At 34.9% G+C, this 13,854-nt stretch overlaps 1 protein-coding gene and 1 pseudogene across 1 annotated transcript; both read right to left on the bottom strand.

The window, feature by feature from the left end:
* Positions 1-234: 234 nt before the first annotated feature.
* LOC109125520 (uncharacterized protein At4g04775 pseudogene) lies at positions 235-762 on the bottom strand (annotated as a pseudogene).
* A 5,257-nt stretch (positions 763-6,019) lies between these two features.
* LOC104704074 (uncharacterized) lies at positions 6,020-8,285 on the bottom strand. The gene is made up of 5 exons (XM_010420201.3): positions 7,963-8,285; positions 7,761-7,865; positions 7,277-7,682; positions 7,062-7,189; positions 6,020-6,674 (listed from the first exon to the last, which is right to left on the bottom strand). Exons 2-5 carry the CDS (start codon positions 7,830-7,832, stop codon positions 6,174-6,176), a joined length of 1,107 nt encoding a protein of 368 aa, XP_010418503.1. The 5' UTR covers positions 7,833-7,865; positions 7,963-8,285; the 3' UTR covers positions 6,020-6,173.
* Between the last annotated feature and the right edge of the window lie 5,569 nt (positions 8,286-13,854).

The raw sequence follows: 13,854 nt of genomic DNA, 5'->3' as shown, positions 1-13,854 counted from the left end.
TTGCCTTAATGTATTTTCGACCACATAGACTTGTAATTCCCTATGTCTTTTTTCTTTTGTCTCTTCTTAAAACTTGCTAGTGATGTATTTTGGTGAATGTTTTATGAACGGCTATGATCAATATCATAATTCTGAAATTTAACTTCTCATTCTCATTACCACAATAGCAACAACAAACTAACAACAATTGTCTTCATAGCAACAACAAACTAACAACAACACTGAATCTCTTGTTCAACCTAGTAGCTTAGTGAGACCAATCATGATCATACATAAGAATACTATGATAAGCATCATTCTCTTATTGCTTGATTTGGCTTCATCCAAAGCATCTTCAACCTTCTCAAATATCTCCTTCTCCATCTTCTCATAAACCATCTTTTCCAACTCAAATCTCTCTGTTCTGATATCTTTCAGCTGCTTCTCAAGTTCAACAGTCTTTGCATCTAATGTATCTATCTCATTGACAAAAGCTTCATCAACCCATTTAAATATGTGTTCATCGTTTCTAAGCTGCAACAACCCAAATGTTATACACAAAATTAGAAAAACAAATCAAATGTTATACACAAAATTAGAAAAAACAGTTACCTTATTGGCTACTGCAAACCCACACCGATTATATCTCCGGTACGGATTCGAATCGGACTTCGATGTCAAAGCCATGATTCCTTCCCCGCACCAACATCTCTTTGGCACACCGATAACCCTTCCTCTTGCACGGAAACTTGATTCGGTGGAATTTGTTGACACATTACTCATTGTGATACTCGAACTCGTGAAAGAAGAAGCAAATTCAAGAAGAAGAAGCAAATTCAATAAGAAGAATCGATTATGCAAGAAGTGAAAATTGATTTTAGGTTTTGATTCTGGATTTTATGATAAACGGGTCGGGTAGGTGGAGGAATTTGGTTCAACAATTGGTTTATTTTTAGAACATATATGGTTTGGTCTCTGGTTTAGACATTATACCGCTATAATCCAGAATCGGGGAGATATAGCTTTCGAACTTTCGACTCAGAGGGAAATTGGTTTCGAACTTTTATTTCGGGGAAAAATAGACCGAGGGTAAAGAACAGGCTCTATCTGGTTTGATACGATAGTTCCCATGAGAAAATAGACCGTCTGCCCGATTAGATAGCATATAGTGATAACTTTTATTACTACTTTATTAGGTTTGACATTCACGAATGCTATCAAAACTCAAAAGTCATGGTGGAGAGTGGGAAATATTATATTTCGACCACTTCGAATATATAACAAAGTCATAATTTCTAACTATAATACACACATAGTTTCTCTCTCATTTGAATTAGGTGATAGCATAACGGTAACCAGTATGCATTATATATTATTAAGTTACAAATTCTGACTTTCTGAGTAGCTTAATAAACTATATCGTATCACCCGGTTCCAAATGTAACAATATCAAGAGTTCTTGTTAAGACAACTGTTTTGAACCCATGTGTGTTTTGAACCGAAATCCAAATTAATTAACTAATAGAAAATTGTTTTAAATGAAAAATCTCTATAATAGACACGCAGAAGTTTTGGGTGTTCACACACATGTACTTGTTATGGGATTAACAGATAGCAAGTGATTGAAAATGATTTAAGCTAGATCACCTAAGAAACTACTTTAGTATGCATGGTATCTTCTGATCGTGACCCTCCTTTTCGAGATGTCGCTCCTTCTTGCGAAAGCCATGTAACTAATTAGGGTTTAAGCATTGAATCAAAACCATACTTAACATAGAATTCTAAACCAACTCACATATCGATTCTCTAATCCGAATTAACATGGTTTTTACGACTTGATGAGATCACTTGATATACCATCACCAAATGCATTAATAGTTTATAGATGCAATGAATAACGATACTAATTAAGAGGTCCCCAGCTATACGGGCATATTAACCCGCATGGAACACCAAATGATCAAATTATTGGGGGAGACAAATAATTACATTACTTACTAAATAACCATTTCTTTTAGCGATTTGAAAAAGAAAAGAAAAGTGATACAAAACAATACACTAAAAAAATAAAAATTTAGGTGAGAGGATTCTCTCCACGCGTAACATATAACTACCGCGCAAGGACGGGCTTTTGAGAGCCCCGCAAGACTTCACACGTGCGAAGTAATAGACATGTGTCCCTACTAAAGATCTCTTTACGATTTTGATGTTTGTTTCACTTACATTTTGCCCATTTCCTCTAACCAAACCCATATCAGAATATTCTCAAGCTTAGGCAAAGTGTCTAGACTAATCAAATTTAAACCAGATTTTGTAGCATACGATATATTGAAAAGCACATGTGGATTACCCCTTTTTATATCTTGACTACCACTTAAAGCTTTTTTTAGCTACATTCAAAGGGTTACACAATGATTGTTCATGCAGAACCGATTTCCTACCCGTATCTTACTGTGTGCACAATAACTTTATCGGTAAACCTTACCAATACATTAACGAACATGATTGTCCTGTAGTAGAGGGCTTTGGACGCGTTCAATTTGGATAGTTAAAACTTAAAAGTAGCTGTCTAAAAATGTTTCGTGCGTTTGAAACGCCCCAAACGCAATAAATATCTATAGTTTTGGTAATAACAATGGGGTCCAAGTGTTTAATGGCAGCAGGTCCCTTAGGTTTTAAGGCTTTTATCTTCCAGCTTTTCTCTATCCATGATCTGCGGGGAACTCATTCCTATAAATTTCTCGTTCGTTATTTTTTTTTTCAATCTTTTTAAAGTACAACACCACCTACTACTACAAAAGTAAGTATAATTATGCTCATATAGATGTAGACGTGTATATATATTTGAATTACACTTCCCACATAACTAATAATTAATAATCATATATGATATTTGGGGCTTTAAAGGGTTGTAGGTTTTATTTAATGACTTGGATCATTCTAAAAATCTGTGATAGTGTCATACCGCAGCAGACCGATTGTATACCTAATTTTGTCCATATTACCGAATATCTAACACCTTTTAAAAGAAAAAGAAAAAAAATTGAAAGAAAGCTAGATACAATCACATGTTTCCACCAAGTATATATGTCAAAAATAATCCAAAAAAGAGTTTGTGATTTCCGCGATTGAAGCATGGACTACGTATCGTATCATAATTCAAATGTCACTCACTTGTATTGTTTAGAAATATATACTTTATTTTCTTATGATTGCATTCTATAATAAAATCCACTATTCAATTGAAAAACACATATAAGTACAAGTTGCGCTGATGAGCGTATATCAAGGTGGATTATATATGTATAAGAATAGATTAGTACTACGTGAACAATGAGCCAATCACGGAAACAAATATCACTATCTTTCTCGTTCCCCACCTATTCCTATCTTCTTTTTGTTACGGCTTTTTATAATTCTTTGTTGTGTTTTTGTATGGAACTTAGGTTGTTATTAACGCAAAGTCTGCACTTACGGTGCTATATTATTTTCTCCCCTTTGCCATTTATTCTTTTGGTCAATTGATTATTGAGGTTACAAAACAATGGGAACTCACAATCTCTTTTCACACACCTACAACGGACGTTCTGGACTCGGTTTAAAGTTTTTTTACCGAGAATCATAGTTTACATAGTACTGAAAAGGACTAAGCTACATAGTACTGAAATGTTCAATCCGAAGCTTCCTCATAGCTGTAGTATTTCCAGTCCACATCGACCTCCATTAGTTCACTTGCACCGACTAACAAAAATAATATAAAAACAATACTAACTATATTTTTCAGAACTATATATCTTCGTATCAACAATTTATATATATATATATATATATATATTGTTTATTGCTATAAAATGTATCGGTTATGAAAAATTGTAAATGTACGTCATAAATTACTTTGTGACGTCATTATTTATATTATACATAACAGGCAATCATTTTGTCACATAATTTTGAGATTGAATAGTATGGAATGGAAACTAAGTAAAAAGAAAACTAAATCATCTCTCTCAGACATGATTATGGAGGAGACCATCCCGACCAAATTCTCCGACGCCAGTGAAGCTTCTGCTTGTCGGCGTCGGGACCAAATCTCTATTTTTCCTGCTCAGCGCATCCTAGTTTTCTTTTGTGTATACTTTTTCAAGTTTTTTTCTTCTTTTTCCCCTTTTTTAACCCTTATCAAATCTTAATAAAAGTTTCCTCTGATCCAAATCAAGGCCATCGCATGCTCCCGCCGATCTATCACTCGCCGGAGAGTCCATCTTCGCAAATCTCGGAAAGCCAATTTACTCATCCTTTTTTTGGCAATCTATCGTGAATCTAGGGTTTTCCCCAGTAGACCTAGCATTCGACGTCGATTCAAACCGAAGGCACCGGTTGTTCTCCCGCTCTATAACTCACCGGAGATGTTCCCTGCACCGCAAGCTTCTCTGTTCATTTCCGGCAACCGTCACAACCGTTTCATATCTTGACTTTTGATTTTTTAACATAGGGAGTATTTGGCTGACTTTAGCGTTTGAAGAATCTTAAGTAAATTTACAATGGTTGGTTAATTTAATTTTGATCTTACGTTGACCTAGAAAGCTAAATACGTGCAAAATGATAGATTCTTTCTTTGCATGCTAATCATTTTCACTGATGTACTGTAAATCACATAACAATAATAATAGTTGATCATAACATGCATGGATCACCGATAATCTTGTCAATAATAATTCATATGATTACATTACTAGCTGGTTCTGATAAAATTGGCAGCATGTTTATATAAATTTTAAGCTGAATTACTCGCTGGCAACAATATTTGATCACTATTTCACATGACATTGTTTTCTTTCTTGAAATTGAAATTTCACATGACATTTTTTCCCCGATATATCAACAAAAAGTTATATAAACCGACATTATTGTCGCAAATTCGGCGAGTAAATTAATCTCACTGGTTACTTGGTTAGTAAATAGTTTAAATTAAAGCCACGCGAGAATCACTAATGCAATACAATATTATAACGAGAAACGAAACATGGACGGGTTTAGAAACGAGAATGCACGTGGACGCGTAGGGTAATCAAAGTGTGTCGGTCGGCTTAAAAATTAGACCGGTTAATGTAATGTAAGTCGTTTGGAATTTACTGACCGACACTATCGCGAGATCACGAGAAACAAAACTCGAGGTGGGTGTTCGATCTGGACCGTCGAATAATTGAAGGTCCCACGACCGCTGAGAGGAGCCCATCGAACGTTCCATGTTCAGCGAGACAACAAGGACTCGTGTCGAGTTCACAAGGCGAAGGAGAGATGTCTCTCTTGTGCACATGAACGCACGTGCCCACCTGCCAGCCGAATTTGTGGTCCCCGCCACGTGATCCTTGCGACGTCGTCGTTTAACCGTGCCACGTTGTGGTATCCGGCGGCGCGGCCTCACTTGTGAGTTGTGACGTTAACATTCCCCCGAAGGTTGTTTTGACCGTCTCTCTCGAGTCTTTGTAAACTATAGTATATAAACGTTTCAGTTCAATTGTTTAAAAAATATCGCGAAACATAAATGTGTAGGTAGGTTGTTAGATCTACTTTCACATAAGCTTCCACTAAAAGATATGTTCATGTTGATTTAATTAGATACATAACACACCTTTCATTATAATATGGACAAACCAACAACATGTAGTGATGAAATTGACAATTTGAAAGGCTGAGATCATCTTTACGGGCCCAAATGCACATGCATATATGAGCATAATAGACCATTAAAGCCCAGAAACGAGGAGCTCGTATATTCAAAGACAAGAGGACCCCACGGGAACTCGCAGACAAGCGACAAACTGATCTGTACGCATAACAACATATTACAGATGGGAATGATCTACTTAATTTTTATATTTTCCTATTTATTAGATGGCATAATCTAATTGGTTGAAGGGATGAACAAGTATTTTCCTTAATTAACTACTAATTATTATGGAGACGATTAGTAGTGATGGAAATTGATAACTACTAGTCTACTATTGGCTATGCATATGAAAAGGTGTAAACGAAACAGTTCTGAAAGGTACGTTTGGGTTTCTACTGTACTTAGTACTTACTAGTATACTACAAAAGAATTAAGGAAAAATCTTTAAACGACAGAAACAAAACGCAATTCTGTTAACAACTCTGTGGAATGGAATTGGAAACAAAGAGCAATCAGAGTGAAACTAATCTTTCCAACCTTCTTTACTGAGTCTTCTAGGAGCAAGCCCTCTTGAGGAGACACTCGGTGTCAGCGGCAACACGGGAGTATTCGGCTGTTCTTCGTCTCCATCTCCATTTTCATCGTCCCAATCATCTCCCCAGTTATTGTTCCACCCGTCATCACCACTTTCTTTATCAGATTTTGTCACCACCGCTGGGTTCGAGACTGGCAATTCCATATCGAGCCTCTGGTATTTGTTGTTTCCCCCTGACTTGTTCTTGCAAACATGAATGATCACTGGGATGACGACAAGGGAGAGAACGAGGAAGGAGATCATGATGATGACAATGAGTGTCCGCGGACGGATACTGAGGATTGAAGGACGAGAAACAGAAACTGTATCCTCGCTTTCTGTTTCATGTGATGCTGCCAAATCCTTTAATTCAAGGCTGCAATGGCCTTTGCTCGATGTTAGTACAATGGCGCTATCGTTGGACCCTCCCTTCTTAATAGAAACTTTCACCTGCAAAAGCTTAAGCTTTATATACAGTACGAAGTAGCAACAACATCTCAATCTCAAACTAATAGCAAAATCTAGTCTTGAACAAGTGATTCAAGGGTATAAAGTCTCCATGTCAAAACCATGCTGAGGTTTTCTGTTGCAATCTATCTAGCATAATAAACCAAATGCGCTATCTACTCAGCAAATGAACCCCACATAATAACAGACGGGTCAACTAACATTGAACAATATATGATCAAGCTTCAGTCAGGATTTAACTATATATAAGTATGCTCTTGACTCTGGTACAGAATCAAAGAGCCACGGAATGCATCATACAATAATAGCATTTAACAAAAAATGAGAACACAGGAAGAGATAGATATCTAAACATAAAGGCATTATTACCTTAGTGTCTTCGTTTTGCAGGAGCTGAACACTGTTCTTCTCTAACCGGACAAAACCCGGAGCAGCTATAGTTACAAGCAAAGCCCTTTTCCCTTTGTTTTGGATTAAGAGTGAGAGATCAGGCGCATCTGCACAATAATGAGATGAAGCTCAATCCCGAGAACCAAAAAGATGTCAATAAGTATAGTCATAGGGAGATTGAAGAAAGGACTCACCGTTACCAGGAACTCGGAGACAAGCGACAAACTCATGTTCCTGATCAGTACACATATTAGATGGATCACATTCTTCACCATGAAACCCTTGTTTCTTCCTTGAAGAGTTGCTCACAGCCTCCTCCTCATCCTCCTTAGTGGTTTCACTTCCATCACTCGCTACCTTCCCTTGTTCTCTCTTACCACTAGTAGTAGTAGTAGTAGTATCTCCACCATCAATCATCTTAGATCCATCACCCAAGAGTGTCTGTGTACTATCATCACTGGTCGAGTTTTTGGAATCATGTATAATAGTACTCTTGGAATCAGCAGTAACATTGTTATCAGCAGACCCACCAACAAATCTACTAGTAGTATCCGTCAAATTGGAATCTACTTGTGCCCGATGATGATGATCTCCATTAACCTAATTTCAACAAATCATAAACCTCAGATTTCCCCCAAAACAAAAATTCAAATTAGGGCTAATTTGAGAGTGGCTTACCTTAGTAGTAGTCGTAGTATCAACGACGAAAATCAAAGCTATACAGAGAAGCAAAACGAGATTCAACTCCATGTTTTGAGACTCACTCTACTTCAAAAATTCCATCTGAAACTCATCAATTTTCGCCAAAATCAAGCTCCCACTGTGTTAATCAATCATCTATTAGTATCAGCAAAGAAGAAAGGAAGAGATCAAAACTGACCTAGCAACAAATATTGAATCGGATTCTTCTACTGATCATCAACTACGAATCCGTATATGTGCTCGGATTTGTAGCTACAGAAGATTTTGGTTCGAGAGACCTACTACTACTACTACTACTACTACTACTACTACTTGTGAGGAAGACAAAGTGAGTCCGTCCACGGTCCACCACACCACACCACACCAGAGCAGAGCAGAGCCGAGCCGAGAGAGAGACTCTCTTTTTGACTTTAGCTTCTCTCTCAGTTTCTTCCTTTCAAACGACACCGTTTTTTAGGTTTACTCCAAACGCTACCGTTTTGATGATTTTCATAAAACAGCATTATCAAAATTAATCAGGAGAATGATATAGTATTATATTGGGCCGGTTGAGATTAGAACGAAGTCTTATCAATCAAAGCCCAATTTCATATTAATTACTCTTTTTAACTCCAAAGTTTAAAATTACGTGATATGTTATCATTATTTTACCCGGCTAAACAATCTTTGCGGGCCTGTTTGACTTATTTTTAGTTCAAATTTACATTGGTGAACTTGTTGTGGACATTGGACATGTCAAATTTTCTGTACCGCACTAATTATGATTATGTGGCACGGCACCACCATAATTTGAATCTTAAAAGTTATTTTTTTCATATATATAAAAAAAAAAGATGCACAAATTATTCTTTTAGAAAGCACGAACCTTAATTATCAAACTGTTAAGCTGGTGAAACGAGTTTACTTTATTTCAAAATATCTACATATCATTAGAAGGATGCCAATTACGTAATTTATTTTGAAAATATTTATACAACTGAACAGTTCTTATCCGAATATATAATTTTTGTCACAAAATAAAAACATAAACATGAGTATTCGAATTATAATTGAGAAGCAAATACCAACGGGAACGTACCAACTAGACAACTAATACCTGCATGGGAAGAAAAAAAACCTTTTAAGAAAATTAAATAGGACAAAAGTCAAAAGCTTCACTTGGTGTCGGTACTGAATTCGCCACCTGTCTCGTCAATGGACAAAGTCAACTTACCTCAATTATAGGGTACGTAGTAGTGTTAGAATTTATAATCGGATAGGGCTTGCATGTTTAATTTAATTAACAACCTAAAAGAGAAGAGTATAATAAAATAAAAAGTTTTACAATGCATAGTCACGCTATAAAGTTTCAATAATGTTTTTGGGAAAGATATACAAAGAGTGTCAATTATTTGAAAGCAAAGAGAAAAAAAAAATGAAAGAAGGTCAAACCGACCGGGTCCACGTCCAGCTCCATTCTATCTTAATTATTGAAGTTTTTGATTATGAATCAAATTATATTCTGTGGAGAACGAAGACTAAGTCAGCTATACGAAGTGATATAATCAAGTTCTTTGTTTCTGACTTGGTTATTTTAGATTCGCTATCCGACGTGGTATTTTTTTTGTTTTTTCCTAAACAAACTATTATCGACATAATATGTGCGTCATGTAAATAGAAAAATCAATGCCTAATTAATTCGGTACATGTTGATAACACTTAATAGTTGACTATTTGTGAAATACTAAGATTTGATCTGGTCATACTACATATTATTAGTCTATTACTGTCATAGGGTGCATGTGAAATATACGTTGTCTTTAGCATTTTCTTAGCTGTGTTTATTTACGTACGTATGCTTGAGAAATTTCAAGCGTCTACTATTAGGGATAAGAGGGGACCTCATACGTATATGAGCACACGTAGATTAGTACAAATAATATGGTAGGAAGGCAAGATCTATCGAGGGGTCGAAGATTAATCTCTCGGGGAGAATATATCTTATAGGTAGAATCTCCCAAGTATGCAAATGGGCCATATGCAATATATCTATATCTATGTGATCAAAGAGATAAAGCTGAGTAATTCTGCGCTTGGGAAGAATTAATCCCTGACCTAGATCAACAGAATCGATCACACCACCTCATGGTTATGCAACATTTGTTGAGTTGAAAGAAATAGATGTATTAATTATTTACGCAACCCACGTTAATAATTAGGGAGAAATGTGTGAATATTATATATATATATATATATATATATATATATATATTTTTTCTCTTTTTGTTGTGTAAATTAAGATCGACAAATACTCATCTTATATATGTTCTAAGAAAGTTTAGGTATTCCATATAATATATAGGATATAGCTAACATAAATTAAACTAATTATATAGATACATAATATATGTTAAAAGTCTAATAGTGTTATGGTCCACCTAGCCGTCAAAGGAACGATATTCGTCACAATGTCTACTATCCGTTGAATAATGTCACATCTTTAACCCATACAATAGGATCTTAATAATACGCATATACGTGTCGTAACATAAGCTATTATATGTATAAACAATATGTATGCGTTTGTGTAGTGCGGAATATCCTTATTATATAACACATATATAATATATGTATATATATATATGGCTTGGTCGGTAAATTAATTGCGCTCAATACTTCGGAGAGTATTTAAATTTAGTACTCAATTCCCTATAAGTTGCAAAATACATACGTCAAAACCTTCAATCGGTAATCGTATGAGGTCCACAACTTTTCACGTAGATGTAGGTTTATTTACATTGTTGAACTAGGTAGTTGCTTTTATAAAACTAATGGAGTTTTTTAAAGGAAAATGATGTTTATGTTGTTATATGTCTATAGAATCATGTCTATGTGTAGTAGTTATCCAATAGAATTAAGGCAAGTAGGAGCAAATAACATCTTTTGTTGTAGTCACTGGCTTTTAAAAATATACATACAAAATTCACCTTTTTAGCATTCTAGGATTTATCCGTACGATTTTATACGAACTTTTTTTATATACACCCTATAATCATATTATAGGAGTATTATAATACTCCAAATCGTGATGCCTTTTAGTACCACGAAATCTTAACTGCGTTTTGAAAGCTTTTGGTTGATTAGAAAACTTTGTTAGGAACACAGTTTTGACCTGTTGGTTTGAACACATATGTTTTCTTTATCTAACAATATATAATCAATGAGCTGAAAATATTTTGTAGATACTTATGATATTCTCAACGTTACTGAACGAACCACGTGACCCGAAAAAAAAGAAGGAGCAACGTTATTAAAGCCATATATTATATACCAACATCATCAAATATCAGATGTAGAAACAATGGCATCAGCGTGACGTCAATTCCCGTTGATATTACGTAAACAACGCCGTTGCCGTAATTAGAAACGTAGCGTGGCGAGATGATATCGCGAGTGACTGATCTGGAGAAAGCGAGATCCGTTCTTTTTTAGGGACCTCAGAAGGAGACAAAGTTTGGTCACGTGTCGACTTCAGGAGCAGTGGACCACTGTTCTGTCGGCGTCGTGTTTCTAAGACATACGCTAATAACGACAAAACACTACTTTTTCGGTGTCTAAAATATATGTTATACCCCTGTCTTTTCCTCATATCTACTGCTATTTGCCAATCGTTCTTTTAGACCAAAAAGGTCGACGACGCAGTTACTTTCACACTGTGTTTGTCACACACTTGATCCGGATAAGATTCTCAACGCTGTTTAATTTGCAATATGGGCACATTTGCCTCTTTTGCTTGTGTACCACAAGTTTTTGGTGCTCTTCGATCGGCTTCTATTGTTCATATACGAAAGCAACTGATACAGTTGACGTTTACGTGCAAGAAACAATGATGTTGTCTATTTGTATTATTTGCTTCTAAATCCTTCTTTTATATTGAAACAAGAAACAAAGTAGAAAACATCACAATTTGCTTACTACTTATTCTCTGCCAACCACACTTTCTATATTAATTCTATAAAGTTATTTTATGTATTATTCTAAATAATTAAACTGTGATTATATGTTTCATTCACTACCAAGATAGAGAGAGAGATACCAGCTATATATCCCTGTCTTTAAATGGCCTCAAGTACTCCACATGGGTTTCTACCAGTTTTTCTTACAATAATTAATTCGTTGGAACCTTTTTTTTTTTTAGCCTTTAAAAAAATGAAAGTTACTGTTAATCTTTCCTAACAGAAGAATGCCCAATCTGGATTGGCTAAACCGAAACAATATATATGGTGGTAACTAACTTCTGTAAATTGGAGTTGCCTCGTTCATTGTGGAAGATTTTTAGAGATTTCTTTCTTTCTTTTTTTTATCCGTTAGCAAAACTGCAAAAGCGTACAAAACTGACCTAGATTTGACTCATCGCTACATGTTTTAACTCAACCCCTGACTAACTAGATTAGGACATATATATGATCAAATTGGTTTTACAATTTCTGAGTTGATGATTTGACATATATAGTTTGTCAACTTGGATAACCACTATATATATATATATATATAAATGTTAAACTAATTTAAATTATTTTTATGAACAACTGGTGTAACTAAGTCTCATCGGCTCGTATAGGGAGACATATGCATATACAATCTTTTTTTTATCCTTTATTACAAAATATAAACAAAAAATCACACCGAAAGGTAACATGTGATTGGCGGTGTGATAACTTTTTGGATTTATTAGGAATGGACCAGCCCCGAGATATGTTCTAAAAGTAATATATTGACTGTACGTGTCATTGATCACACACCTATATCATATATGTACACTTCTCAATGTAATTAACACGTACTGATTTTGGCTAACACTGCACGTACTAAAAAAAGACCCAACTTATAAACGTATGGTTGCGACCCATACATAACTCGTGACCCTCCAAATTACATCTTTTAGTGAACTAGATATTTTAAAATCTAGCTTGAGTCTAGAAGAAGACTTTTAGACATTTGATACAAATTGAGTTTACCCCTGTCGAGAAGGAAAAAGCTATAAATTGATTTTGGCAAAAAGTGTAATTTATAGGTTCAACATAGGGTCCTTTTCCCACAAGTAAAAGCTTGAACGTTACTATTTCATTTATTTTAAAATTTGCCGAATCTGGCTATAAAGGAACAATAATATTTTATTAGATATATAAGAAGAAATCAGTATACGTAATTCGATTTCTTGATGATAGGAAGATCTGAATCTCAAACTTAATAATTATAAATTATGCAATAGTCAAAAAGAAAATATATGTTAACCGTAAATTGATTTTTGATTTTGAACAATGGCCACATTAGGTTATTATCACTTTCAAACCTTATTTAATGTGAATATATGAACTCTATATGAACGGAAGTTATCAAGTAATTTAAGAAACAAATGTGATTTTTTTTTTTTTTTTGGGGGTGAAAATGCATATTCTGTTGCAAATAAACATTAGTATATCGTGCTCTCGTTGGTCAAGAAATTTGGAATATGGGGTTTATATCATTTTTATGCATCTATTAAAGAAAGTATAACGCAGAGATCCCTTAATAATTGTAGTTTGTGCAGGCTATGAGAAGATGGAGAGAGAATGAGACGCAACTAATCAGGGCGAGAAGATGAGGCGTGGCAGAGAGAATTTATGATTCGACACGGACCTTTTAAAACAGAAGTCTTGGCTCTTCCTCTCTTCTCTCTTACCTCAATAAATTTTAAAAGTTTTTCGTGGGGACTACACCCAAACAAAAAACAAATTGAAAGGATTAGAATTGACTCAAAAGAAAAAAAAAACTTGCAATTACTATGTGAAGGGTGTAATGCGAGAAGACAGAACATGTTTAATTTCTTCTGTTTCTACATCAAATGCGTGTTCATTTAATGTCATATCTTATATATGTAATGGTCAAAACGGTGTCGACAAAACTATTTTCCGACGATACTAGCTAGTAGCTAGGACAGTTTTAGAAGATATAATTTCTGACTAATTTAGATATATTAAAAGTAAATATGGACTTTAGATATAAATATACATCATATCTTATTATCAAAAAACAAAAATAAACATCATAT

This window comes from Camelina sativa, chromosome 7 (genome assembly GCF_030686135.1).
Source record: "Camelina sativa cultivar CO46 ecotype springtype chromosome 7, ASM3068613v1".
NCBI lineage: Eukaryota > Viridiplantae > Streptophyta > Magnoliopsida > Brassicales > Brassicaceae > Camelina > Camelina sativa.
This window is presented reverse-complemented; position numbering and strand designations above follow the sequence as displayed.

Coding starts and splice junctions, on each gene's coding strand:
- LOC104704074 (XM_010420201.3), bottom strand. CDS start 7,832: ATGGAGTTGAATCTCGTTTTGCTTCTCTGTATAGCTTTGATTTTCGTC. Junction 7,683..7,760: donor ATACTACGACTACTACTAAG/GTAAGCCACTCT, acceptor TGTTGAAATTAG/GTTAATGGAGATCATCATCA. Junction 6,675..7,061: donor TGCAAAACGAAGACACTAAG/GTAATAATGCCT, acceptor AAGCTTTTGCAG/GTGAAAGTTTCTATTAAGAA.